At 54.0% G+C, this 27,640-nt stretch overlaps 2 protein-coding genes across 3 annotated transcripts in view; both read right to left on the bottom strand.

Moving 5' to 3' along the window:
* The window catches only part of EHMT1 (euchromatic histone lysine methyltransferase 1), a 111,445-nt gene extending 101,791 nt beyond the window's left edge, over positions 1 to 9,654 (bottom strand). Inside the window, exon 1 of one of the 2 annotated variants that reach the window (XM_070456755.1) lies at positions 9,557 to 9,654. In XM_070456755.1, the coding sequence (XP_070312856.1) occupies positions 9,557 to 9,619 (63 nt within the window). In that variant the 5' untranslated portion in view covers positions 9,620 to 9,654. Of the gene's footprint in view, positions 1 to 8,338; positions 8,964 to 9,556 lie in introns of those variants that run through there. The other variant, XM_020888447.2, reaches the window with a different exon arrangement.
* A 3,337-nt stretch (positions 9,655 to 12,991) lies between these two features.
* ARRDC1 (arrestin domain containing 1) lies at positions 12,992 to 20,522 on the bottom strand. The gene is made up of 8 exons (XM_070456766.1): positions 20,333 to 20,522; positions 15,087 to 15,197; positions 14,752 to 14,802; positions 14,501 to 14,655; positions 14,153 to 14,335; positions 13,881 to 14,057; positions 13,390 to 13,810; positions 12,992 to 13,297 (listed from the first exon to the last, which is right to left on the bottom strand). Exons 1-8 carry the CDS (start codon positions 20,448 to 20,450, stop codon positions 13,233 to 13,235), a joined length of 1,281 nt encoding a protein of 426 aa, XP_070312867.1. The 5' UTR covers positions 20,451 to 20,522; the 3' UTR covers positions 12,992 to 13,232.
* Between the last annotated feature and the right edge of the window lie 7,118 nt (positions 20,523 to 27,640).

Below are 27,640 nucleotides of genomic sequence, written 5' to 3'. Positions count from 1 at the left end.
TGCTCTGCATTTGAGTTAAATAAGCAGGGTGACAATATACAGCCTTGACGTACTCCTTTTCCTATTTGGAACCAGTCTGTTGCTCCATGTCCAGTTCTAACTGTTGCTTCCTGACCTGCATATAGGTTTCTCAAGAGGCAGGTCAGGTAGTCTGGTATTCCCATCTCTTTCAGAATTTTTAACAGTTTATTGTGATCCTCACAGTCAAAGGTTCTGGCATCTGTGGACAAGCTAGCCCTAAAACTGACATGGAATTGCAAGGGACCCAGAGGAACAAGAACGAAGCTGGTGGACCCACAATTCCAGGTACGGTATTCAAGACAGTGTGGTACTAACACACAAACCAATGTACAGCTCAGTCCAGAAATGAGTCCCAGCATCTGTGGTCCATCGATTTACAGCAAAGGTGTCCAGACAATCCTGGAGGCAGGATTTAAACCAACAGTTCTAGGACAACTGCATCTCCACTAGCAAAGAATAAGGTTGGACATGCTACCTCACACCATACACAAAATATAAGTCAAAATGGACCCCAGACGAAAATTTAAGAGTTAAAACTATAATATAAAACTCAGAGGAAAACACAGTGCTAACTTCTTAACACTGGATCTGGCAATGGACTCGCAGATATGACACCAGAGAGAGAAACAACGAAAGAAGAAAACAGGCAAACTGATCTTCATCAAAATCAAAAACATTTGTGCTTCAAAGAACCCTATCAAGGGACTTCCCTGGTGATCCAGTATTAGGAGTCCACCTGCCAATGCAGAACACGTGGGTTTGGTCCCTGGCCCTGGAAGATTCCATGTGCCAAGGGGAACTAAACCCAGGAGTTACACTTCTGAGCCCACATGCCCACAGCCTGTGCTCCACAACGAGAGAAGCCACCGCGATGAAAAGTCCACACGCTGCACCAGAGAGAAGCCCCCGCTCACCACACAAGGGAAAAGCCCGTGAGCTGCAACCAAGACCCGGCGCATCCAAAAATAAACGCTGTTTCAAAAAGAACACTAACAAGAAACTGAAAAGATACCTACAAAATGGAGGAAAATGTTTCCTCACCATATATCAATAAGGGATTTGTATCTATATTCTTCAATATATAGAAAATGTTTACAACTCACCACAGAAACAATCTAATTGAAAAGGGCAAAGGATTTCTGCAGACATTTCTATAAGAAAGAGAACACAAACGGAGAAACCCAAATCAGCAGAACGGCCGTGATCAAAGACGGTTAACAACAAGCATCCGCAAGCACGTGGAGAAGCAGGGCGTCTCAGTTGCTGCTGCCAGGAGTGGAAGACACTGCAGCTGCCAGGGACACAGGCGAGCAGTTCCTGACCAGAGCTACCCCGGCCCAGCGATTCCGCTCCTCGACAGACACCCCAGAGAATGAACACATACATCCATACAAACACTTGTTCATGACTGTTCATAGCAGTGCTAGTCATCATAGCCAAAAAACGGGAGCAACTGATAAATGCATAAACAAAACACACTATATTCCTACAATGGAATATTATTTACCATATAAAGGAATAAAATACGCCCCCAGCAGGAAAAAAGTGTACACAGGCACATTCCAGAAGTGTCTAAACAACACAGTCAGAAAGCACACGGGGACTAGGACCAGACGGTGGTGCAGTGGCTGAGACTCTGCGCTCCTAATGCAGGGGCCCAGGTTCGATCCCTGCTCAGGAAACAGATCCTACATGCCACACCGTGGCCAGAAAAAAATAGGAAATAGAAACACAAATAATTTGTAATAAATGTTATTTAACCTAACATACCCAAAGTGTGTACTTCAACATGCAGACAATGAGCTTAAAGCATTCGTGTGGCGCTTCCCTCTCCCTCGCACCAAGCCTTGGGAATCCAGCACGCACTCCGCCTGCAGCGGGCTCCCAGCACAGCCGCCCGCCTCGCCTGCTGAGGAGCTGCGTACGGCGAGCGGCTGTCCTACGGGAAGGCTGCAGCTCGACCTGAGGCGTCAGCGGCAGGGAGCACCGAGCACAAAGGGACGTGCTAAACAACATCACAGGATGGGATCAGCAAAGTTAACGCTATGGGAAACTCTGGGACAAATACACCAATCTCTTCAAAACTTAACTGCAAGAGAAAACCAGCGACATGGGAATCAATGTGCTGAGAATTAGCAGGTGCCTACCAAGGGCAAGGAGGAGAGCAGATTTTGTTCCTGACTTGGAATAAGAAATCTGAACAGTGACTGAATGTTTACTGACTGAAAGAAATACTCACACTAACTGAAATATTCACATGTGAAATACATCTAAGAACCGCTTAAAAACACTTAAGGGTGGACTGGAAAGCAGTCATGAGGAGGCAACAGCTGACTCGGGGGACAGGAACAAGGGGTGTGTCTGCCCACCACGTCTACATCTGAGCAGGTCGGAAAAAGGTCCACAGTAGGAGTTCCAAGGTATCTGCATGTGCGTGTCTGCATACACAACACTTACAATGCTGGTAGCCTGCCAAGAGAAGAACCAAGTACCTGCGGGGTGAAAGAGGGGGATGTCTCACTCCACATTTCTAGAATCTGAACCATGAAACTAACTCATCTACTCAAAACAAACTCAAACACGTGTGCCTGGATTCCACCTACCACAGGGCCAAGCGTGCTCACTGGCCCCCTGCTCCCCTCCAGCTTTCACCCAGCCACTCTTCACACAGCAGCCAGGGTCATCTTTTTAAAATGTGAATTCCTAAAACAATTCCCGCTGATGTCTACAGCACTCAGGAGACCACCAACACGTCACCACAGTGACAAGGCCCTCCGTGACCCAGCTCCGTGACCTGTCCGGCTTCAGCTCAGGCCGCTCGCCCACTCTGACCAGTAATATCACTGTGTACAAAGGCTCCAGATTCACCCGGCTCATAACCGAGGAAGCTGGGACGTCTATAAAACAAACACCACCTGGCTACCGAAAACGTTAAAAGACACACGCACATGAGATATCTGTGAAAGAAAAGTGCACACAACACACAGTCACTGACCACCACCACCTGAGGAACAAACTTGCACGCTCAGATCAGCAATAAACAGATGACAAGTATTCGGCATTCTTATGTTTCTAGGTTTCAACTCTTCTTGTAGCTGCTACTGTTGCTGAGTCGCCCAGTCGTGTCAGACTTTTTGCAACCCCAGATACTGCAGCACACGAGGCCTCCCTGTCCCTCACCATCTCCTGAAGTTTGCCCAAGTTCATGTCCCTTGCATCAGTGGTGCCATCCAGCCATCTCATCCTCTGACAGCCTCTTCTCCTTCTGCCCTCAATCTTTCCCAGCATCAGGGACTTTTCCAATGGGATGGCTGTTCGCATCAGATGACCAAAATACTGGAGCTTCAGCTTCACCGTCAGTCCTTCCAACAAGTACTCAGGGTTGATTTCCCTTGAGATTGACTGGTTTGATCTCCTTGCTGTCCAAGGAACCTTCAGGAGTCCTCTAGTACCACAGTTCAAAGGCATTAATTCTTTGGCGTTCTGCCTTCTTTACAGTCCAGCTCTCACAACCATACGTGACCACTGGGAAGGCCAAAGCCTCAACTATACCGACCTTTTCGGCAGAGTAATGTCTCTGCTTTTCAACTCACTGTCTAGGTTTGTCATAGCTTTCCTGCCAAGAAGCAATCGTCTTCTGATTTCATGACTGCAGTCACCGTCTGCAATGATTCTGAGTGCAAGAAGAGGAAATCTGTCACTACTTCCACCTTTTCCCCTTCTATTTGCCAAGAAAGAATGGGGCCGGATGCCATGATCTTAGTGTTTTTAATGTTTCATTTTAAGCTGGCTCTTTCACTCTCCCCCTTCACCCACATCAAGAGGTTCTTTAGATCCTCTTTGCTTCTTGCCATTACAGTGGTATTTTTCTAACTTTGCTAAAATGCCTAATTTTTTTTCCTTCTGAAATGTACAACTGAACTTTGCCCTTCCATTTCACGTCTTAGCTCCTTAGGACCTCAGGCGAACTCATCTTCCTCAAGGAGTTTTTCCCAATGCAAGTCTGCCTGCAGCAATCAGCACAGCAGCCAGGCCTGTTCTTGTTTACTCTCAACTGATTCCATCTCATTTCCTGCTTGGTATTTGCTCTATTACACTCTTAAATTTTGTGAAACCAGACACCAACCTCATAAACTTGCATATCCTCTTACATAGTATCTAGACTAGCACCTCATAAACACAAGGGGCTCAACACTGCCTACAGACCCTTTGGAAACAGCACTTTAAACACACCCTGATCAGAACTTACAAATCTATTAAAAGTGGGATGCAGAAAGCAGTCCAAAAACTGTTCTAAAGTAAAATATCAACTGACAGTTATGTTAGTGGCAAAGTGACATAGGAAATGCTACCTTCGAAGAGTTAAAAGAACCACTTCAATTTTTGTTCTTTAAAACCCAAAACCGCTGACAAGTTTTTGTTTCTGTTTTAATAAACAAAAACACCAGAAGGGAAGTAAAGTGGGGCAGTGAGTGGGCAGCCCAGGGACTGATGCCCTCTGCGGCGCGCCTGCGAAGCCTGGGCCACCGGGCCCCACTCCCCAGCTCCCCGTGTGGTCTGCTGCGGAGCAAGGTCAACTGGGGCCAAACCACCCCCTCGCCGAGATAACAGCGCCCATCTCACATGGAAAGCCCAATGAATGGCAGAGAACATAAAGTTCCTAAAGAGGAGAGCCCAAAATACAGTTCCCATAAGCTAAATTATTCTAAAAGATGAACTCAATTACAATGCGGTCAAATATACAAACCGGTTTTGTGATACAACAGGAAGCAAAGGCAGGAAGCGGGGCTCTGGCCCTAATGCAGCACTGACCACGTGTAGGGTCTCCAACAGCTAAGCTACCCACAGATGTCCTTCTGGGCCTCAGGGCTGGGGTACATGTACTGCCCTTGCCAACCTCTGTGATGATCCAGAACCACAACCTACATGGGAAGATCTGAGATGGGCAGCCCTTTCCACAGGATAGCTGTGCTGTTAGTACGGGTGAAACTTCTCAAGATTTACTGTAAATATTTCTGATTGCTGGATGCAGAACAGACTTTGCACTCCTTCTCTTATCAAAATTCAGCCAAAGACAAGAACAGGAAAGAGAAACGCGCACTCCACCTAGGAAACACTTGGAACCGCTACACAAAACATGAATAGGAAGACGGAGGCGAAAGGAACATGAATCACTCCACAGAGCAGAGGAAGGGGAAACCAAGTAAGGCGGTCACTGCTGAGGAGCAGGCTGACTGGCGGGACAATGGAAAGGGTCTGAGAAGGGATGTGGTGCAAAACTCCAAGGAAGGCCCCCAGGCCCCCCACACACTCAGACAAGCACTTCTGCACAGCTACAGACACCAGAAGGTACCACACTTGGGGTGAGTGGTGCAAAGAAAGGCAGCAATGGACACCTCAGGGAAAGCAGGGGGATTCAGCAAAGGGAAGGCCCTCCCTGCCCCTTAATCTGGCTCCAACATCCATCCAGCCAGGCTCCCTCTCTAAGGAAACTAAACCAGAGGACAGTAACATTTGGAGAAGAGCCAACAAAAAACGTTAGTCATCACCCTCCAGTGAAAGCAACAAAGAACCAAGCCCCCCAGTACACTCAGTTTTCCATTTTTAGCATTTTATTCATAAGGATGAATAAACAGTCAAGGAGCACCAGACACTGGAAGAAGGGTCTCCAGCATGAGAGAGAGAAACCGAAAGATGTAACAGCAAAAAGGAATGTGCAGGAAACAGAAAGTGTGCAGGAAACAAGAATTTTTTTTAGTTTTCAAAATTTTAACTTACAGTTTTAAAAACTGAAATTAAGAGATAAGCAGAGATGCGGTATACATAAAACAAGAACAGGAGGCATTTTAAAAGGAACAAAAAAAAACAGTAAAGAACAAAAAAAAACAGTAAAGAACATGGTAATATGAAAGAAGTTAAAATTTCTTAACAAATTGCAAAATTATCAAATATACTCTCAAAAAGACCAAAAAGATAAAGATAAGATGAAAAGACTTTTAAAATTAGAATATTAAGTACAGGAAGTCCAACATTCAAAGAAACTGGAAAAAGAGAAACTGGTAGAGAACTATCTCAAACACGTAATAGAAAAACTCCCTATAAATTTAAGGACCTCAATCCCCAGATTCCAGGGCTACTTAGTACCCTGTAGGATAAATGAGAAAGCACCACACAAAGGCATTTCATGAAAATTAGGAAAATCAAGGACGCAAAGATCCTAAAAGTTTGATGTGGGAATATGCTTACAAACGATTAATAATCCGGCCGGCGAGTTCCCTGGCAGTCCAGCAGTTAGGACTCCATGCTCTCATTGTGGAGGACCTGGGTTCAATTCCTGGTTGGGGAACTAAAATCCCACAAGCCATACAGTGCAGCCAAAAAACAAAAAAAGAATCAAACGACAGAGCTCTCAATAGCAACAACAAAGACTATAAGACACTGAAATGCCAAGTCCAGCCAAACTTATTCTTTAAGTGTGGCAGGAGAATGAAAACATTTTCAGACATGCAAGTCCCAAAGTCTCGGTCCCAGCAAACTACTGGGAAGCTACTGAAGACTGTTTACCACCACCCCAAAAAAGTGAGTACACAGGGAGTGTGAGAGGCAAGGAAGCGGGCAGAGCCCCAGGGTGGCAGCACGCAGGCCCAGAAAACAAGGCCCCCATCTGGGCTGGGGAGCCTGAGGAGCACTGCGGCACCGGCTGCTGAGCTGACAAGGCTGGGGGGTAAAAAACTGAATTAAGGAGCTCTTTACAGAATGAAAGGTGCAGGAACATTATTCCGAGATTCAAAGGGAATCAGGCAAATGAAAAATAAAGCGATTATTAATTCCAGGGAAATAAAAATGTCTGTACAAGGGAAGAAATCAAATCGTGTGTGGTCCACCAGCCAGCTCAGCAAGGCGCAACACTGACCTGATCAGACTGACGAAGACCCTGACACGGGTTTAACCACAACTGTGCGCCGCCTGAACAAGAGCGAGGACAAGAAAACAGAGACCTTAGCGGGAGCCAGCGGATAACCCCTAAAATTGGTGAATAAAGATAAGACAACACAAACGTATTGCCTGATAACACAAAGTGAAAGTGACAGTCGCTCAGTCGTGTCCGAGTCTCTGCGAACCAGAATTCTCCAGGCCAAAATACCGGAGTATGTGGCCATTCCCTTCTCCAGGGGATCTTCCCAACCCAGGATTTGAACCCAAGCCTCCCCCACTGCAGGTAGATTCTTTACCAGCTGAGCCACCAGGGAAGCCCCATAAGGTAAATGCTGAAGAGAATCAAGGGGCTGCTACCTCTAGAGAGAACACAGCTTCTTTACCACCTTCTGACACTACCTGACTTTCAACCATGCGCAGTGCATGTCTCTTAAGAAACACAAAAGAGACACACAGTAGCCACCCTGCTAGAAATGCAGAGTTTTCCTGGGAAGGCCCTCCTGTTGAAAGGTAGCATCTTGCTGGGTCAAAAGCCTGAGGTGACCCTGAACACACACTAAACCGAAGGAGCCCCCACTCAGTAATCCACAGAACGGAAGACAGATTCCAAAAGCGCATTTCAAAAATCCACAAAACAGGGGGCCTCTCTTCAGTGTGAAAAAGTGGTGACCTTTTTCTAGCTCGAGGAAAGATGAAAAAGTAAATATGCGGCCAGATAAATTTCAAATGTCCACTTTCTGGTTTAATCATTTGGCCATTGGAGAACCCTGACACAGTGACCATTTCCGTGATTTAGTGGCAACACTTGACCCCATGCCTAGCCACTGTCCAGAAGTCCCTCCCCGCCGTAACGTGCACCTCCATAATAAACAGGCAGGCTCACCCACCGAAGCCCAGCGCTTTCATCAGCTTCAAGTGACCGCCACACACAGAGCTCAAGGGGCTCTCAGCCAGGCCACTGCATCCATCTTCTGCGCAAGTTCTATAGCCTGGGGCCTCACAGTGCCTGTTCCCGACCGCGCAAACAGGGATGTAACTGCATCCACCTCAAAAATGGCTGTCACACTTTAATGAGGGAGTTCATGCAGCTAAAGCAGGGCTGGACACAGGTAAGGGCTTAGGAGAAACTGGCTGCCACTGCCACCGGCTCGGGCAAGCCCTCCAGTCAAGGCTGCCTGTGGAATCAGTGACGTCTGGGGCAATGTGCTCACCAATTATTAATTAAAAACCTACTATGTGCCAGACACCAAACAACTGCTAACTGGATAACTGGCTGGGCCGAGTCACCCAATCGCTCCCAAACCTCGTTTCCCACGTCACTTAACCAGGAAATGGCAGCACCTGCTGCACAGAGCAGAGAAAGGTGAAGGGGAGGACTCACCTAAGGGCCCGCGGTGCCCGGGACCCAGAAGACGCTCAGAAAGCGGTATCGCGATCGCTGCTCATCTTCTCTCCTACAAGCGACTGGCGCTTCTCCAACTCACCTTTTCCGTTTTGCTCAGCCTAATACACTCCTTGAGTGTTGCAGGTGCTAACAAATACTCTTCACGTTGAACTCAAGAATTTCCTTGCACGTTCTCAGTTTACTTACATCCATACCCCCCAAAAATGCAAGAAAGAAATAAAGAAAGGTTAAAAGACGGTGCATTACCCGGATAAAAGTACAGGTCCTACACACCAGATTACTGTAACAGGGTCTTATCACACACCGTGGCTTCCTGATCTTTAGAAGTCCCCGCGGTTATTACTACACAGAAAACCTGGAGTAAATCCACAGAAAAACTACTAGGTCATCACTTTCTTCAAAACTGGTCCCCCGTGTCAGCCCGGAGAACGCCGTTCCTGCCTTTCCCCAGGCACACCGCCTCCCTCCGGCTTCTCCCTTCTGCGGGAAGCTAGTGGCCCATCTTACAAGAGTTTGCTTTCTCTGCTGCCACGAGCCAGGGAAAACTATTCCCGAGAGCGAGCAAAGGGGAGGCCAGAAACATTAACAAAGGGAGGGCAACTTTTTACATCCAAAGCCCGCGTGAGCGGTCTGCCTGGAAATAAACCGAAGTCGTGCGACCGTACTTCTGACAGCCACGGAGCCGGCAGCTTTGTCCGGGGAGAAGAGCGCCGGCCCGGCCAACTTTTCCTTCAAGACCCAGCCATCCTCTCCGGAACAAAGTGAAAGGTCAGCGGGCGCAGGAGCGGCGCCGGGAGCGCACGGCTTCGCGTCGCCCGCGCCGCCAACTTGGCGGGCTCGCCCCACTTTCCCTTTTGTCCTCCGCCCCTCCCGCGGAGCTCCCGGTCGCGGCCCGAGGCCCGGGGTCGCGGCGCGCCGGGCGACGGCCCTCCCCGAGCCCCCGCCCCGCCCGCGCGCGCCCCTCGCCACCCGCCCGCCCGCACAAAGCGCGCCCCGCGCAGCGCGGCCCGGACGCCCGGCCGCCTCGGCCCGGCCTCGGCCTGAGGCGCGGCGGCGGCGGTGGGGAGGCGCCCGCCCGCGCGCCCCGTAACCCGCCCGCGCCCCCGCCCGCGCGCCCGCCGCGCCCGGCCCGCCGGCCCGCGCCGCCCCCGCCGCGCCCGCGCCGCCCGCGCCCGCCGCCGGCCCGCTCCTCACCTCGGCATCGGCGGCGGCCATGGCCCGGGCCCGCAGCGTGGCCCCGCCCCTCCCGCGCGCCATCGCCCCGCCCGCTCCTCAAGGCCCGGGGCGGGGCGGGGCCGGTCGCTCACGTCTGCGCCTGCGCGCGCCCCCGCGCCTGCGCACTGCGGCCCGGGAGCGGCGTCCGCAGCGCGGGCCTGTGCGGGCCGGAACCGGGTGGACGGCGGCAGCGGGGGTGGGGCCGCGCGCGGCGGGCTTCCGGGGTCCGAGCGGCTCCGGACGCCGGCCCGTCGCGGTCTTCCCGCCCGCGCGGTCCCCTCTCGCTCTGCGTAGGCGCTCTGGCGGGCCGGCCGGGGTGTGGAAGGACCCCTGACCTCTCACCCCGGACACACATCGGTTCCGTCGGCCTTCGTAGGAGGCGGACCCCGGCTTGCGTCCTAGGGCGGTGCCCGCGCTGGGGGTTGTGCCCGTGGTGGGAGGGGTGCCCCAGTTGCGGCTGCGTCCGGTTAGGGAGAAGGGCCCGGTTCCGGGCCAGGGATGCTCCGGTGGTGGGGCGCACCTGTCCTCACTGAGAAGCAGCCCTGAGCGGGAGGGGTGAAGCCCCCCGGGAGAGGGCTGCCCCTGTTGGCAGTGCTGCCTTGGGGGAGGCGTCTCAGTGTGAATGCCCTTGCGCCGGGGTGCTCGGCCCGGGGCATTTCCGGACTGTGGGGATGATGCTCTGATTCGGGAAGATGCCCCGTATACGGCTGCGCTTTGGCTAGGGACAGTGTCCTGTTTGGGAAGTGTGGGCAGTGTCCCATTGCGGGGGGTTGGAGGGCGCTCTGGTTAAGGAAAATGCCTGGCTTATACAAGGGGAGTGAGATGCTCCAGTTTGGAGGTGGCCACAGATGGGCAGCCTCTCGGATCACCCCATCTTTCCTGCAGGCCACCCAGTTGTGCACAGGGTGAGACCTTTGCTGCGCACCCAAGCAGCCGTCACTGGACATCACCACACAAGCTGGCCTGGGCCACCCACTCCGCATGGCTCCACCTGTTTCTTCCATCCCCTGGCAGTTGAGAGAAGCAGCATAGACTGATATCGCGGTTCTCTGGCCGGTCCTCACAACAGGAGCTCAGGAGGTCCCAAGTCAGAAGCTAATCAGTCTGGGCTGTGAGGGTTCAATCTCGTGGAAATCTGGCATTGAGAGTGCCCACAGCTGCAGAGGAGGCAGTGGACGACCCTAAGTACCAAGGAAGCCTTTCCTAGGTTTAGAGGGTGGGGGGCAACCTAAGTCAACTTCTGACAGGCTGGGAACCCCAAGCTTTGTCTGGAGCCTCTGGAGAGGCGGCTCAGAAGTTGTCCTCTGGCCTGCACAGCCAAGCTAGCCTTCGCCTGCACCTGCCTCTCTGGCACCATCTCCGTCTCCACTCCTGCCTTGGGCCCTAGTCTGCCCCTTCTCTGAAACACTTTTTTCTCAGGTATCTGTGGCTCACTTCTTGACAATCCTTAGGTCTTAAATACCACCTCTTCAGGGAAGTGTATTCTTGCCTCTACTTAAAAATACTACTGCACCGCAAAACTTCCTTATTTTACGCCATAGCATTCCATTGCCAAATTGTCTGTCTTCCCCACTAGAATTCAAGTCCAAAAGGTCAGGGATTTTTGTTTTGTGTGCCCTAGTACCTAGAACAATGTTAGGCATGCAGGAGACAAAATAAATATTTGTTGAAAGAATAAGAATTAAGACGTGGAAAAAAGTCTTTTTCTAGGCAAATATTGACCGTAAATGAATGTGTCAGAAGTATGCAATGCTCGGGTCAGCCCAATCCACCCTACGCTGGTATTATCCCTGCTCACTGATGACACATTACGTGTTGTCCCTGTGACTATCAGGTCAGTACTGAGAGGTGGACATCATTTTTATACACAGTCTTGTCAGCAAAATAAAAGAGGGTGGGGGTTGCCTTCCAGGTTATACGACTGTTGAGAAGCAGAGATGGGATTTGAAACAGGTAGTCTCAACTGTGAGGCTACAGCTTCTAGTAGATATTTCACAGGTTATCCTGCTTCAAGCATGTCTTGTGCTTTTCTCCAATATTCATCTTCTCCTTGTCCCACAAATAGTAAAGTCAAGTTTTAGGGTACATAGCTGCCTGCATATTTCCAGGTAGGGTGGCCAATGGGATTTGCAAAAGTGATACTACTGTCCCCCAGAAAGTGGGAGGTAACCTGGTAACCTGGATGATAGAACTGCCAACCTAAACCCAGAGGTGTCGCCCTCTACTTGAGAATGACAGCTATGCCATCTCCAGACTATTAAATGTGCAGGAAATAATCTATCATGTTGTGTGGGGTGCAGAGGGGAGAAGACACTCGACTCGTCCCCTCGTAGTCCCATGAGCTTAGCATAAAGTTAACTGACACACCTAGCCAAAGTGACTCCTTCACCATATGGCAGAGCTGGAATTTGAACCTGAAGTCATAATACCACCCCAAGGGGCTCCCAAAGCACACCAGGATCCTGGCTCTGCAGGACTTCTACGGGCGCTCTGGACTCTGCAAAATGCCCCTTTGGGAAACCCTGCATTTTTACTTGTTCTGGGTTCCTTGCATCCTAGACGACAGTCCTTTGCAGGCCTCGGGAGCGGGCTTGTGTGTTCACACATGGGAGTCGAGAAGCTGAACCCCTCCGAACTAGACTTGGTTGCGGTGCCAACAGGGACAGATTTTGGGGGCAAAGGCAAGGGACTTGGGGGATCCTCACCCTGACTGGATTTCTTCTGGCGCGCGAGGTCTAAACTGCATTTCCTGGAGTGATTGGTACTAACAAAGTGGAACAGGGGAGGCCTTCTCGCCTTATCACAAGGCCACTTTAAGTTAACGCTGAGGCTCCAGACATGCAAGCTGCCTCCGAAGTCACATCGTGAAGCGGAACCAGGAGGCCAAAGGCCAGCCCCAGCCCTCGTTAATCGCCACTGCTGCTTAGCCCGAAGCGACCAACAGCCAGCGTCCGGACGAAGATGCCCGGAAGCATAAGGGACCCAGAGAGGAGAGGAGGGGCACGAAGGAGGGCGAGGGCGGGGCCAAGAGGGGGCGTGTCCTGCATGGAAAGGCCAGCAGGAGGGGCGTGGTGATGAGAGGGGCGTCTCCAGCGGGGTGTGACGAGGGGCGTGTCCAGTGGGAGGGGCTGGGCACACCCCAGGTCAGGGCGAGCCAGCTCTTCATGACCTTATAGACTAGTCCACCAGGCTCCTCTGTCCATGGCAATCGCCAGGCAGGAATACTGGAATGCGTTAACATGCCCTTCTCCAGGGAATCTTCCCAACCAAGGGATCAAACCCATGGTCTCTTGCATCTCCTGCACTGGCAGGTGGCTCTTTACCACTAGCGCCACCTGGGAAGCCCAATGCCCCCTACTGGAGGGGAACACAGACCCTGCAGAGGAGGGCCCAACAGGCCACTGTGCCCAGCTCTACAAATGAAGCACTTTATTTACACCGCGTCTCTCTAGGCCCCAACCCCCTGGGAGAGGCCGACTGCTGGGGAGCCGAGGAGGCTGGCCGGGGCAGAGGCTGGTCCGGAGGTAGAGGCCGCGGGAAGAGCGGGTAGCAGCGGGTCCTGAGTGGGCCGGGCCAGGCCAGGAGTGAAGGCACGAGGTCCTGGGAGCCCAGTCCCAGGGCAGAGGGCCGCCCATTCAGATGAGGTGGCCTGGGGTCAGCTCCCCGGGGTCAAGCCAGGGTCCACACCACCACAGCTCTGCTCATAGGACGGCGGGGCCTCTGCGGGGAGACAGCCAGGTCTGCACTCCCTCCCCGCCAGACCCCCTCCCCAGGGGCACTCCCTCCCCGCCGGGCCCCAGGCCCCCACTCACCATAGGGGTAGCCCCACGAGCTGTACTCCGGGGGGAGGATCAGGGTGCTGGAGGTGGGCACCGGACCTCCACAACCCTCTGCAAAGTAGGGCACGGTGGCACCTGTGGAGATGCACAAGGGAGGGGGCAGAGGGTGTGGGGCGGGGCTGCCATCCTGAGGACGGGGTTCTGGGGCACCGTGGGGCACAGAGCCAAGGGCTGCAGGCGGCTGCTGCTGCTGGGAGTGGCTCTTGGTGGAGAGAGAGACAGGATCGGAGAAGAAGTGAGGGCCGCTGGCCACAGCCTCCGCCTCCTCCTGGGGCGGCGCTGAGGGTACCACCAGGCCAGGGCCTGGCCGGGGGCTCAGTGGGACGTGGTTCACAGCAATGTTGCCGATGAAGACCGGGAGCGTCACGACAGCTTCCGGTTGTTTCAGGGAGACCTAGGGAGGTTGCGCACGTGAGGAGCCCGGCTGCGGCCCCTCCTCCCACCCCACCCCTGACCCCTACCACCTGCAGATAGTAGTCCACGTGGATGAGGCTGCAGCCCGGTAGGGCGGACTGGGGCAGGGCGGGCACCAGGACCTGCTCCTGCCACTGAGCCCGCCGCCAGGCCTTGACGCTGGCCCCCTCCACCTCGGCGATGGTCCGCACGTCGTAAATCCAGCGCTTGGCCTTGTAGGACACTTTCTGGGGAAGGGCCAGCCTGTGAGCCTGGGCAGGCCAGCCACCCGCCCCTCCTCTGCCCCATGGGGACGGGGCCCAGCAGCCATGGGGAGGCTGACCTGCAGCAGACTGGCCACCACCGGGCTGGTGTCCTTGCCTGACTGGTTCTCAATGTCCGCCTGCAGCCGCAGCACCTGCCCTACCACGTAGCCTCGGAGGTCGGTGCTGGCTGTGAGGACCACGCTGCCCGTCTTCACCAGCTTATAGGAGAACTTCTTGGTGGTGGAGGCCACATTGGGTTGCTTGGGAGGAGGGCAGGGAAGGGGTTGGGCGGGTGTGGGCAGGCAGGATCCCCGGGGTCAGCTCAGAACTGAGGCTGCTGCTTCCACAGGTGGCCTCACCTGTGCCAGGGACAGGGCATCAGACAAGGGTGGGAGCCGCCCGGGAGGCCACTGCCCCAGGCTCACCTCGATGTCTGGGATGCTGTTCAGGTTCAGGGGGCTCAGGATGTAGAACACACGGCTGCACTGGTGATCCTTGGAAAAACGCGGTGTGTCGATGGTTGCCCGAACCTGGTGTACAATCTTCCCGAAAGGGCCCTCAAAGGACGTGGGAGCCGTGGCTGGAGAGAGAGCAGGGACTGAGGTCCCACTGTCCCCCACCTCCCACCCGCCCTCACCAACTGCCACCGCCGGGCCGGGCCGGGCCGGGCTCTCACCAGGAAGCAGGAACTGGAAGGGGAAGCTGTGCTCTCCAGCAGGCAGGCTCCCTGAGGACACGAGAGAGGTGGGGAGAGGGGACAAGGCACCATCACAGGGCCCAGGGCAGAAGCATGCCCTGCAGCTGACAAGCTCCCACTGCACCCATCCAAACCCGGGAGGAACTGGCCCCCTTCAGCCCCCAGCCCCTAGCAGGCAGTGCCCTGTTCCTGCCACCAAGAGAAACCCTGGGAGAGGGTGGGCCAGTGCGGGGAGGCCAGAGGCAGGTAGGAAAGTACGGGGACAGACAGACCCGTCTCAGTTGAAGGAGGTGAGGGGTGGGTTCCAGACTCACCCTTGTCGGCCAGAGACAGAGCACTGTTGAAGTAGCTCTCCTCCACCACCCAGGCCGAGTCGTTGGCCTTGTTGGAGACCCTGCAGGACCCCGTGCAGGTCACACGGATGGCTGCAAGGCAGGGCCAGTGTGAGTCCCAGGCAGGTGCCAGCCTTGGCCCCTCCCTAGCCCCAGCACAGGCATTCAGGCAGGACTGATGGGACCCAGAATCACCCAGCTAGGCTCCGGGAAGGCCAGCACACGACCGGCTGCCCTCCAGAGGACACCGCCTGCCTCTCCCACATCCCGAGGTGCTCCCACCAAGCCAGGGTGCTGAGGTGCAGGGCTCCAGCCATCCTGCAGTCCAGAACAGGAAGGCCCCGAGGGTCACCCAGATGACCCCTGGGTAAACCCCAGCACCTTGACCCCTCACCAGACCAGAGAAAACCCCTTCCCTACAGGGGAAGCTTAGGAACCCTTTGGTGAACAGAGGTGGGTGGGGCAGCCCCACCTTCCTGCTGCCTCACAGGCCTGTCAGTTAGGCTGGGAGACACCCCTCCAGGCACCAGGAAGCTACCTATTAGCCCTCATGCAGCAGGAATGTGGTCAGACCCGCCTGAGAAAATAGGAGACCAGCAGTCTGGCACGCGAGAGGGTGGAACACCTTGGCTCCTGGGCCAGAACTGCCCAGGAGCGTTGATTTCTGCACTGAGGTGGCTGGGCCTTCTCCCTGCTCCCAGGGAAAGCCCACAGACAGGAACCAGGCAGCAGGTCACTGCCGCGGTCCAGGCTGTGCTCAGGACCTCGAACTGCTCAGTCCAGAGCCCACTACTGCAGTCAGAAGGCCCAGGCTGGACCAGCCCCAGCTGAGGCTGGCCGCCGGAGGGGACGCCACAGCTGGAGGGCCGCAAGCCGGGGGCTGGGGACTCGGTGACAGGTAGCCCCGTGGCTCCCTCCTTTCCTTCCTCTCCCTGCAAGCTGAGTCAAGACCAAAGATTTAGCCTGCCTGCCAGCCGCCCTTCCTCCCCTGACCTGATGGATTAGTGAAGGAAGGCGACTGGGAATCTGATACCTTCCTGACGGAGCCACCAGGCAGAAGGTGGCGTCTCAAGTGCCCGGGGTAGGGGAGGCAGCAGCACCGGCTCTGTCCCCGGCTCCCCAGGCGGGCCCCACCTTGCTGACAGGGGACAGGCCTCCTGAGGGTCACCCACAGTGCACTGGGCTGCCCTCCATGAACCCCTGGCTCCCCCTCCACCCCGTTGGCACTGCCAGCGACTGGCCTCAGCCTCCATGCCAGCCCAGCATCACCACTAGGACCTCAGCCCTAATTCCTCATCTCTGCTCCACCAGCCGTCCCCTCCGAGGGCGAGACCTGGAGCTGTCCCACACTGGAAGTCTGAACACCAGCAGCACTCCTACAGACCAGCACAGCCCAGGAGACACAGCGGGGAACCGCAAAGGGGAAGCTGGACTGGAAGGCTGACTGGAAGACGCCCCAGTGGAGTCCAGACACTACACTGCTTGTGTCCCCCCTTGAATCAGGCTGCCCTGAGAACACTGGGAACAACAGAATATGCTGGAAGAAGTGCAGTGGTCCCTAGGGTGGCCCGGTGGCGGCCGGGCACTGTCAAGTGACCCCAGTGGATGGACACGGAGCTGAAGAACCACCCTGCAGACTTCTGCCCAAAATCTTGACTCACAACAGCACGAGTTAAAATGGCTGCTTTAAACCACTTAGTTTAGGGGTGGTTCGTTACTTAGGGGTGACTGTTGCATAGCAGCAGATAAAGGAATAGCTGTTTAACCTCACTAGAATTCAAGAAAACTCAGATGACATACCATTTTAACCCATCAGGTTGGCAAATGTTGTTTGACGTGTTACAAGCAGGTATTAATAGAAAGACCCTTGTTTATGGGAGTCAGACTGTCGGCTGACACAGGGGCCTGGAGACAAAGCCAAAAGATCCGTGCGAATTTTACACACAGGTTCCAGGGATCCAACAGTTCCCCTCAGAATCCCACCTGTTTACTCAGGAGCCTCCAGCAACACTCCTCGTAACAGCAAACCATCTAGGCACAGCCCCCAGGTCCAACAGCAGGGAGGCGAAACCAGGCACGCACTCAGCCAGAACCCAGCTCCAGAATTAAAGTGAACAAGCCACGGTGGCACCTGGCCCCAGAAAAACAAGACTGACCTTTGGTTATCCCAGGCAGGCCTGAATTATTTAACCTTCCCCATGATCGTGCCACGGCCTCCTCTGCAAACAGGCTGAGACCCCTTCCGGGACCCTGCCTGCAGGAGCCATCACCAGCCTGGAGTCAGAAGGCCCATCCCTATGCAGGCTGTCCTCCGCAGGGGAACAGTGGAGACACAGGGGGAACTGCAGGTCTCCTCGGTCCTCCAAGGAGAACCGTCATGTGGATCCTGTGCCAGAGTGACTTCTGGAACTTCTTGAGCCAGCACGCTCACCTGTCCAGCAGCCCTCCTCCTAGGCACCACCTGCAGTCTGACCGTGAAGATCTCTGTGTGTCCCTGCCTCCACCAGCTCCCACAGACCTGGGGAGGCCCAGCCTCCGCCGCATCCTCTCACTGCAACTCTGGCAGGAGAGCCGCTTCCCTCTGTCGTGTTTCCAAATCTGTGACACCAGAGGAATGACAGCGCCCACCTCCCAGTGTTGCTGGGACTCGAGGACTCTTGGGTTGGTCCTTGGGAAGTGGGAAAGGCCTCTGGCCCAGGGTAAGAGCCCAATGAGTCGCCAGAGCCAGGGGCTGAGCTGCGGTCGTCCAGGCATCGCCCCCCCTTGTCGAGAGCAGAACACGGGGCAGCCCTGCCTGACCCCAGCATGACCCTGCGACTGGGCTGGACCCAGATTCCAGGAAAGCACCCCAGCTGTCTTCCACATCAGCTCCCAGGGCTGACTGCAGATCAGCACTGACTCTCCTCAGTCAAGTGCTTAGAGCCCTGCTGCCTCCCAGCCTCCATGTCCTGCTCGGGGCCTCCCTGTTGCATCACTGGCTGGTTGCAGGAGCTCAGTTCAGTTCACTTCAGTTCAGTCACTCAGTCGTATCTGACTGTGCAACCCCAGGGACTGCAGCACGACAGGCTTCCCTGTCCATCACCAACTCCCGGAGTTTACTCAAACTCATGTTCATTGAGTCTGTGATGCCATCCAACCATCTCATCCTCTGTCGTCCCCTTCTCCTCCTGCCTTCAATCTTTCCCAGCATCAGGGTCTTTTCCAATGAGTCAGCTCTTCGCATCAGGTGGCCAAAGTATTGGAGTTTCAGCTTCAACATCAGTCCTTCCAATGAATATTCAGGACTGATTTCCTTTAGGATGATTTCCTTTAGAATGGATGCAGGAGTTCAACAAGTATCTTTTGAGTGAAAGTTTAAAAAAACCATGGGGGGCTTCCCTGGTGGCTCATTTGGTGAAGAACTCACCTGCAAATGCAGGAGACAAGAATTTGATGCCTGATCCAGGAAGATCCCACGTGCCTCAGAGCAACTAAGCCTGAGCACCACAACTACTGAGCCTGTGCTCTAGAGGCCAAGAGCTGCAACTACTGAAGCCCGTGCTCCTTAGAGCCTGTGCTCTTCAACAAGAGAAGCCACCGCAGTGAGAAGCCAGAGCACTGCAACTAGAGAGCAGCCCCTGCTTGTCACAAGTAGAGCAAAACCCGTGCAGCAGTGAAGACCCAGCACAGCCATAAATACAAAAAATTAAAATAAAATAAAAAAACCACAGTCTTTCCTCTCTCACCCCTATGCCCGGCCAGAGGGCATCCCCTCTCCCCCTGGGGGGCAGCCTGAATAAAACCCTCTCTGGCCCGAGGCCACCTGCTCCTCCTTGTCCCAGGGCTCTGGGAGCACCCTTACAGTCAGGACCATCAGCAGGGTCTCCTTCAGCCTGCTGTGACCCAGCTGTCCATTTATCCACATCCCACCCACCATGTGGAGGCTGGAAGGCTCTGCCCAACCCAGGTTAGTCACACAAAGCTCGGGCCACTCCTCCACTGTAGTCGCCCTGGACCCCAGCTACGTGGGACAGGCCAGGTGGAGAGCTCCGTGTGGGATCTCATAGGGTCTGTCTGTCCTCAGGCCACAGGCCCTGCCCCTCCTTTCTGTGCCTTGCTGGCTGCACTCACCTCTCACTACCAGCTTGTGCCACAGAGAAAAGATGCACCAGCCGCGGAGCCCCTGCCAACCACACCTACCCGACTAACCCAACCCCAAACTCCAAGCGTGGAGACATTAAAGAGGCCACAGGTTATGGGGAGGGGGTGTCCCACCTGTCCAAGATGAGGCAGTAAGCTGCCCAGAAAGGAGGACAGCGGCTCTCTGTCCTCAGGGGGCACGCCACGTGCTGAACGGTTAACCCCACGGGCGAGCCTGGAGGTCCAGAAGGAAGCCCCTGCAGCTATGGTTCTGGTCAATCAGCCCGAGGTAGAGAAGCGCCCCAGGACGGGCACACCACACAGCCTTACACTCAGCGCCGGGCTCAGGAAAGAGGCCCCGCCCCTTGCTACGTCCTCCTCCACCGCCCGGGTGTGAGGCCCCCCCACAGGGCCCCGTCCACACCTCAGGCAGCAGACCAGGCCGGCGCCGTCAGGGAGCCCTAGCAAGGGCCGCCGCAGCAACCGGATCCCGAGTCTCAAAGTCCCAGATGTCTGCGCCAGCAGAGAGACCGGATCTGAGGGCTCAGGTTCGGGTCCCAGATGCTCCCTGGGCCGGGGGCCTGCGGCGCGCGGGGATCAGCAAGACCCTCTCAGCCCTCAGGGCCTGGCTGGGTGTGGGCAGTGGCCCGCGGCCCGGCCGGGGACCCGCACACTCGGGGGGCTGCCTGAGCGTCTGGGGGAGAAAGCGACCGCATCCGGGCTCGAGAGGAGGGCCCAGCAGGTGCCGGGCGCAGTGGATCAGAGACCCGACAGGGAAGGTCAGGTCGGAGGCGTCGCGGGTCCAGGTCAGAGCGGCCTTCGGCAAACCAGATGGGCTCGAAGCTCCGGCCCGGAGTCTGGCCGCCCCTTGGCGGAAGGACAGGAAGGGCAGATGCGGAAGGACTGGGCCACCCTGGCTTCCCTGCTCCGCCCCGCCCGGCGCCGGCCTCCCACCCCGCGGCCCGCCGCCCTCCCAGCAGCCCCGCAGCCCTCCCCGCGCTCGGACGGGCGCCCCCGGCCTCGCAGGTCCCGGGCCCCGCGCCCGCTCGGCCGCTCCGGAGCGCCGCCCGCCCGCCGCAGGTGCGGCCCTCCCCGGACCCCGCGCCCACCTCGGAAGGGCAGCGGCGCCGCCAGGCGCACGCGCACAGCCCCCACCAGCGGCTCCCCCGGGCTGTAGACTACGCGACCGTGGTTCAGGCGGACCTCGAAAAGCTGCACCCGCCCCATACCGCGGCCCTGCGGGGCGGCAGCGCTGAGCCTCCTACGCCCCCGCCCCGCCGGCGCCGCGGCCGCCGTGCTCCCAGCCCCGCCCGCTCGCCCGCCCGACACGCCCCGACACGCCCCCCCAGCCACACCCCGACACGCCCCGTTCGTCCAGGCCACGCCCCATCATCGCCACGCCATACCCCCTCCAACGTTCACACCCCACGCCCACGCCACGCCACGCCCCTCGTCGCCCCCGCCACTCCCCCTAGTCGCCACGCCCCCTCCCCTCCAACGTTCGCACCCCAGTCTCCGCGCCCCGCCTCCTAGCCTGCCAGGCCACTCCCCGGCCGTTCCCACTCTTGTCCCCAGCCCTCCCTTCTCCCGGGTCTCCCAAACGCCCCCGCCGGCTCCAGCCCTGCCCCCAGCCGCGCCTGGATCGGTCCGCCCGGTCCCCGCCCAGCCCCCGGCCTCTCCCCACCCACCCGCCCTGGCCCGCGGAGCGCAGCTCCAGCGCAGCTAGCGGGAGCCCGGCGCACCTGCGCCCCCTGCCGCCCCACCTGTCAAGGGGCGGCCCGGGTCGACCCCCAGCCCAGGCTCCACCGAGGGGTCCCCCCCGCCCCGCCGGAGGTCTCCAGGCTGGGCTCCTGTCCTGGGCGGTGGGCGCTTGGTCGGCCGCGAGGAGGTGGGTGGTGAGGGGCTTAGGACAGAGAAGGCGGTGCTGGGCGCCTCCTGGCTGGGTAAATACCGGGTTGCTGGAAGGAGGGCGTCAGGATGATGCCAGGTGTTTGTCCAGAACTGCTCGGCGAATGGGTGGCATTTTTTGATGGCGACACCGGCCTCGGTACAAGCTGTTTTGGAAGAAAATCATGACTGGCAGAGGCAGAGGCGCCCGTTAGGCACCCGAGTGAACTGCCACTTCTAGGCATGAGTCTGGGGGGCATGAAGGACAAAAGATTTGTCAGAGACTTATTTGTACCTGATGACTCTATTCAGGACTCTGATGACATCAGAATCGGGGATGAGAGCCACAGAAACCTAATCTAGGCCTCCAGCGACAAACAGGGGCCTTAGTCTTATAGGCTGAGGGGTCCCCGGGGGCCAGGGAGATCCTGAGACCAGAGCTCTTGGCAGGCTCCAGGCCCACCTGGCCCACCTGGGACTCTGATGAAGCAAGAGGGAGCCTCTGATTGGCTGGTCTGACACTTTGCTGTCAGGGAAGTGCAAGTGGGGGAATCCCTGAACAAAGAGTTTGGGATAGTGAGGACTGTAGGAAGCCCTTACATGCTAAATATCCATGGCATAAGTCAAAAAGGAAGTGTTTGAGGAAACAGGGAGAAAGGGTATGCTGGCTGCTGCAGAGATGGAGGCAGAAACAGGGGGCCTTTATCCCAGGTCACATTTATTTCCTGCAGTCGGCCCCCAATAAGGCTCTGCACACTCCTTACTCTGACCCTACCCCACCCCTCCCCCCCGCCAGAAGCTCGGCTACTGTGTCCTCCTGTCCACCATCACCACTCTGACATCCCATTTCTCTAAACATTCCTTTCCTCTTGCTCTCACAGAACCCAGGCTTCTCATGGCATCTCTAAAGTATAAATGTTTATTTTCAAACAATGCCTCTACCTCTGGGCCTGCAAGTGGGGTGAACTCCTGACTCTTTATGACTGCCTACAGACCATTTCCCCCTTCACCCTATTAACTTCCAGCTTTAACTCTCATTTTCTCAGAGCAATCATTCATCCCCCAGCCCCAGCACTGTTACTGTTACCTTCAGAAGTGAGGCCCACCCCCCCTTATTCTTTGGTGATTTCAGCGCCTGACTCACTCCTTGTCATTCTCTCTCCAGTACCACTGGTGCTGGAATTCTGACCTCAGAATCTGCATGGGTGTCCCTCCAATTTTCACTTCCTGGCCTATATCTGAACATGAACCTAGGATATGTTGTAATCAGCTATGGTAAACTGACAGACACAGCCAACTGCCTTGAAAGAAGAGTTCAAAGCTTACACTTCCCAAGAGGGGCAAGCCACACAATGCAGGGCCACTTGGGGAAGCACCAGTGTCAGCTGTGAGCAGAAGGAGGGATGAGAGAGCTTGGCCAGAGCCTTGCCCGTGTTTTCAGTGGGCAGGAGGCAGGTGGGCAAGTTTCCGCAAGCTGAGGATTGGGTAGTGAATAATTTCAGCGATCTATCATTGTCCAGTACCTGGCCCTGGATGATTGGCCTGGTGTGCAATTAAAGGAGGTGGTTGGGGTGTGGGCTCTGAACCGGTTGGTTTGCATGTGAAAGCTGTGTTGGCAGGCTGAGTTGTTTGCTGTCTCTAGGAATTAGCCAGCCTGGGAGGGGCAGTCTCTCCCCAGCCAGCAAGGCCCTCAAGATGTCAAAGCATCAAAGATACAGAAAATAAAAAACATTATCAATGCAGTGCTTATCCCCCTGACCCTGTCCTCCGAGAACCTTCCCCAGCGGCCTCTCCTACAGCTTAACTTTTGTCTGAATAATGTCTCCTAACAACTTCTCTCACCCCTTTCCACTGCGGCTCCCGTCAGCAGGTGGATGCCATCCCCTCTTGTTGAATGGGCCTGACCCCTTGACTTGCTTGAACTGCCAGAAAGAGAGATACCACATGACTTTCAGGCTCTAAGGAGAGCTCGCAGCTTTTGCTTTCATTCCCTGAGGGGCCTGAGCTCCCCAGACAGTATCTGGCTACTGCTCTGGAGCCATCCCCTGGGGGTGGGGGAAGCCAGGACGTGAGAGTCAGACTTCCCACCTCACTCAGACACCCTGACTGAGGCTGCGGGAGGGACCCTGGCTGTCCCCGCCGTCTAACGAACTACCCCAATTTATTACTTACTCTGAAAACTAATGGCGACCTCCTTCAGAAGGCCACGTGCACACACTGCTGCACTCAGTGCCCCTGACCCTGCAGCAGGCCACCACACACCCACACCTCCACTGGAGACTGCTGGACACTCACAGGCAAGTCTAGGTCAGTCTCTTGTGGGGTCACTGCTGCTTTCTCCTGGGTCCTGGTGTGCACAAGGCTTTGTTTGTGCCCTCCAAGAGTCTGTTTCCCTAGTCCTGTGGAAGTTCTGTAATCAGATCCCACTGGCCTCCAAAGTCAAATTCCCTGGGGGTTATGAGTCCTTTGCAGATTCCCAGGTTGGGAAATCTGTTGTGGGTCCTAGAACTTTCTTAACAGTATGAGAATTTCTTTGATATAATTGTTCTGCAATTTGTGGGTCGTCTGCTCGGTGGCTCTATGTGGGGTTAATGGTGACCTCCTCCAACAGGCTTATGCCACAGGCTTTGTGACCCAGATCTCCTGCACCCAGAGCCCCTGCCCCTGTGGCAGGCCACAGATGACCTATACCTCTGCAGGAGACACTGAAACACAGTTCTGGCTCAGTGTCTGTGGGGTCTCTGGGTCCTGGTGCACGTAAAGTTTTGTTTGAGGCCTCCGAGCGTCTCTGGTGGGTATGGGGTTTGATTCTAAGTGAGATTTCACCCCTCCTATCATCTTCCTGGGGCTTCTCCTTTGCCCATTGGTGTGAGGTATCTTTCTTTGGTGGGATCCAACATTCTCCTGATGATGGTTGTTCAGCACTTCAGTTCAGTCACTCAGTCATGTCTGACTCTGTGCAACTCCATGAACTGCAGCACAACAGGCCTCCCTGTACATCACCAACACCCAGAGTTTACTCAACTCATGTCCATTGAGTTTGTGATGCCATCAGCCATCTCATCCTCTGTCGTCCCCTTCTCCTCCTGCCTTCCATCTTTGCCAGCATCAGGGTCTTTTCCAAGGAGTCAGTTCTTCACGTCAGGTGGCCAAAGTATTGGACTTTCAGCTTCAGCATCAGTCCTCCCAATGAATATTAAGGATTGATTTTCCTTAGGATGGACTGGCTGGATCTCCTTACAGTCCAAGGGACTCTCAAGAGTTCTCCAACACCACAGTTCAAAAGCATCAATTCTTCAGCTCTCAGCTTTCTTTTATAGTCCAACTCTCACATCCATACATGACTACTGCAAAAACCACAGCTTTGACTAGATGGACCTTTGTTGACAAAGTAATGTCTCTGTTTTTTAACATGCTATCTAGCTTGGTCATAACTTTTATTCCAAGGAGCAAGTGTCTTTTAATTTCATGGCTGCAGTCTCCATCTAAGGTGATTTTGGAGCCCCCCAAAATAAAGTCTGTCACTGTTTCCGTTGTTTCCCCATCTATTTTCCATGAAGTGATGGGACCAGATGCCATTCTTAGTTTTCCGAATGTTAAGTTTTAAGCCAACTTTTTCACTCTCCTCTTTCACTTTCAACAAGAGTCTCCTTAGTTCTTCTTCACTTTCTGCCATAAGGGTGGTGCATTTGCATATATGAGGTTATTGATATTTCTTGTGGCAATCTTGATTCCAGATTGTGCTTCATCCAGCCCAGTGTTTCTCCTGATGTATTCTGCATATAAGTTAAATAAGCAGGGTGACAATATACAGCCTTGATGTATTCCTTTCCCTATTTGGAACCAGTATGTTGATCCATGTTGAAGCAACAGTTAGAACTGGCAGTCCTGCACTGAATTGTAATTGTGGAATTCTTACAGGAGAAGATATGCACACCTCCTTCTACTCTGCCATCTTAAGGGTTCACCTTAACTCCACCATAGTTTGGTCTCAGGTCAAACAACAGGGAGGGAACACAGCCCCGCCCATCAACAGAAAATTGGATTATAAATTTACTGAGCAGGCCCTGCCCATCAGAACAAGACCTGGTTTCCCCTGAGTCAGTCTCTCCCAACAGGAACCTCCCTTATCTTCACCCTAAGCCTCTTATCCTTCTCTGTCAGAGGGCAGACAGAAGGAAAACCACAATCACAAAAGGCTAATCAAACTGATCACATGGACCACAGCCTTGTCTAACTCAATGAAACTATGAGCCATGCCATGTAGGACTACCCAAAATGGATGGGTCATGGTGGAGAGTTCTGACAAAATGCAGTCCACTGGAGAAGGGAATGACAAACCACTTCAGTATTCTTGCCTTGAGAACCCCATGAACATTATGAAAAGGCAAAAAGATATGGACACTGAAAGATGAAATCCCCAGGTTGGCAGGTGCCCAACATGCTACTGGAGATCAGTGGAGAAATAACAACAGAAAGAATGAAGAGATGGAGCCAAAGCAAAAATAACACCCAGTTGTGGATGTGACAGGTGATGGAAGTAAAGTCTGATGCTATAAAGAACAATATTGCATAGGAACCTGGAATGTTAGGTCCATGAATCAAGGTAAATTAGAAATGGTCAAACTGGAGATGGCAAGAGTAAACATAGACATTTTAGGAATCAGTAAACTAAAATAGCAGAGAAGGCAATGGCAACCCACTCCAGTACTCTTGCCTGGAGAATCCCACGGGCAGAGGAGCCTGGTGGGCTACAGTCCGTGGGGTCACAAAGAGTTGGACACGACTGATGTGACTTAGCAGCAGCAGCAGCAGCAGCAAACTAAAATGGACTGGAATGGGGGAATTTAATTCCGATGACCATTATATCTACTACTGCAGAGAAGAATCCCTTAGAAGAAATGGACTAGCCCTCATAGTCAACAAAAGAGTCTGAAATGCAGTACTTGGTGCAATCTCAAAAATGACTGATTGATCTCAGTTCATTTCCAAGGCAAACCATTCAATATCACAATAATCCAAGTTTATGCCCCAACCAGTAACACTGTAGAAGCTGAAGTTGAATGTTTCTATGAAGACCTACAAGACCTTCTAGAACTAACACCCAAAAAAGAGGTCCTTTTCATCATAGGAGACTGGAATGCAAAAGTAGAAAGTCAAGAGATACCTGGAGTAACAGGCAATTTTGGCCTTGGAGTACAAAATGAAGCAGGATAAAGGCCAACGGAGTTTTGCGAAGAGAATGCACTGGTCATAGCAAACACCCTCTTCCAACAACACAAGAGAAGACTTTACATATGGACATCACCAGATGGTCAACACCAAAATCAGACTGATTATAGTCTTTCCAGCCAAAGATGGAGAAGCTCTATACAGTCAGCAAAAACAAGATGGGGAGTTGACTATGACTCAGATCATGAGCTCCTTATTGCCAAATTCAGGCTTAAGTTGAAGAAAGTGGGGAAAACCACCAGACCATTCAGGTATGACCTAAATCAAATCCCTTATGATTATACAGTGGAAGTGACAAATAGATTCAAGGGATTAGACCTGATAGAATGCCTGAAGAACAATGGACGGAGGTTCATGACATTGAACAGGAGGCAGGGATCAAGATCATCCTCGAGAAAAAGAAATGCAAGAAGGCAAAATGGATGTCTGAAGAAGCCTTACAAATAGCTGAGAAAAGAAGAGAAGTGAAAGGCAAAGGAGAAAAGGAAAGATAGACCCATCTGAATGCAGAGTTCCAAAGAATAGCAAGGAGAGATAAGAAACCCTTCTTAAGGGAACACTGCAAATAAATAGAGGAAAACAATAGAAAGGGAAAGACTAGAGATCTCGTCAAGAAAATTAGAGATACCAAGGGACGATTTCATGCAAAGATGGACTCAATAAAGGACAGAAATGGTATGAACCTAAGAGAAGCAACAGATATTAAGAGGTGGCAAGAATACACAGAAGAACTGTACAAAAAAGATCTTCATGACCCAGGTAATCACGATGGTGTGATCACTCACCTAGAGCCAGACATCCTGGAATGCGCAGTTAAGTGGGCCTTAGGAAGCCTCACTATGAACAAAGCTAGTGGAGGTGATGGAATTCCAGCTGAGCTATTTCAAATCCTAAAAGATGGTGCTGTTAAAGTGCTGCACTCAATATGCCAGAAAATTTGGAAAACTCAGCAGTAGCTACAGGACTGGAAAATGTCAGTTTTCATTCCAAACACAAAGAAAGGCAATGCCAAAGAATGTTCAAACTACGGAACAATTGCCCTCATCTCACACACTAGCAAAGTAATGCTCAAAATTCGCCAAGCCAGGTTTCAGCAGTACGTGAACCACGAACACCCAGATGTTCAAGCTGGATTTAGAAAAGACAGAGGAACCAGAGATCAAATTGCCAACATCTGCTGGATCATCAAAAAAGCAAGAGAGTTCCAGAAAAACATCTACTTCTGCTTTATCGACTATGCCAAAGCCTTTGACTGTGTGGATCACAACAAACTGCAGACAATTCTTAAAGAGATAGGA

This window comes from Odocoileus virginianus, chromosome 2, assembly GCF_023699985.2.
Source record: "Odocoileus virginianus isolate 20LAN1187 ecotype Illinois chromosome 2, Ovbor_1.2, whole genome shotgun sequence".
Lineage (NCBI taxonomy): Eukaryota > Metazoa > Chordata > Mammalia > Artiodactyla > Cervidae > Odocoileus > Odocoileus virginianus.
This window is presented reverse-complemented; position numbering and strand designations above follow the sequence as displayed.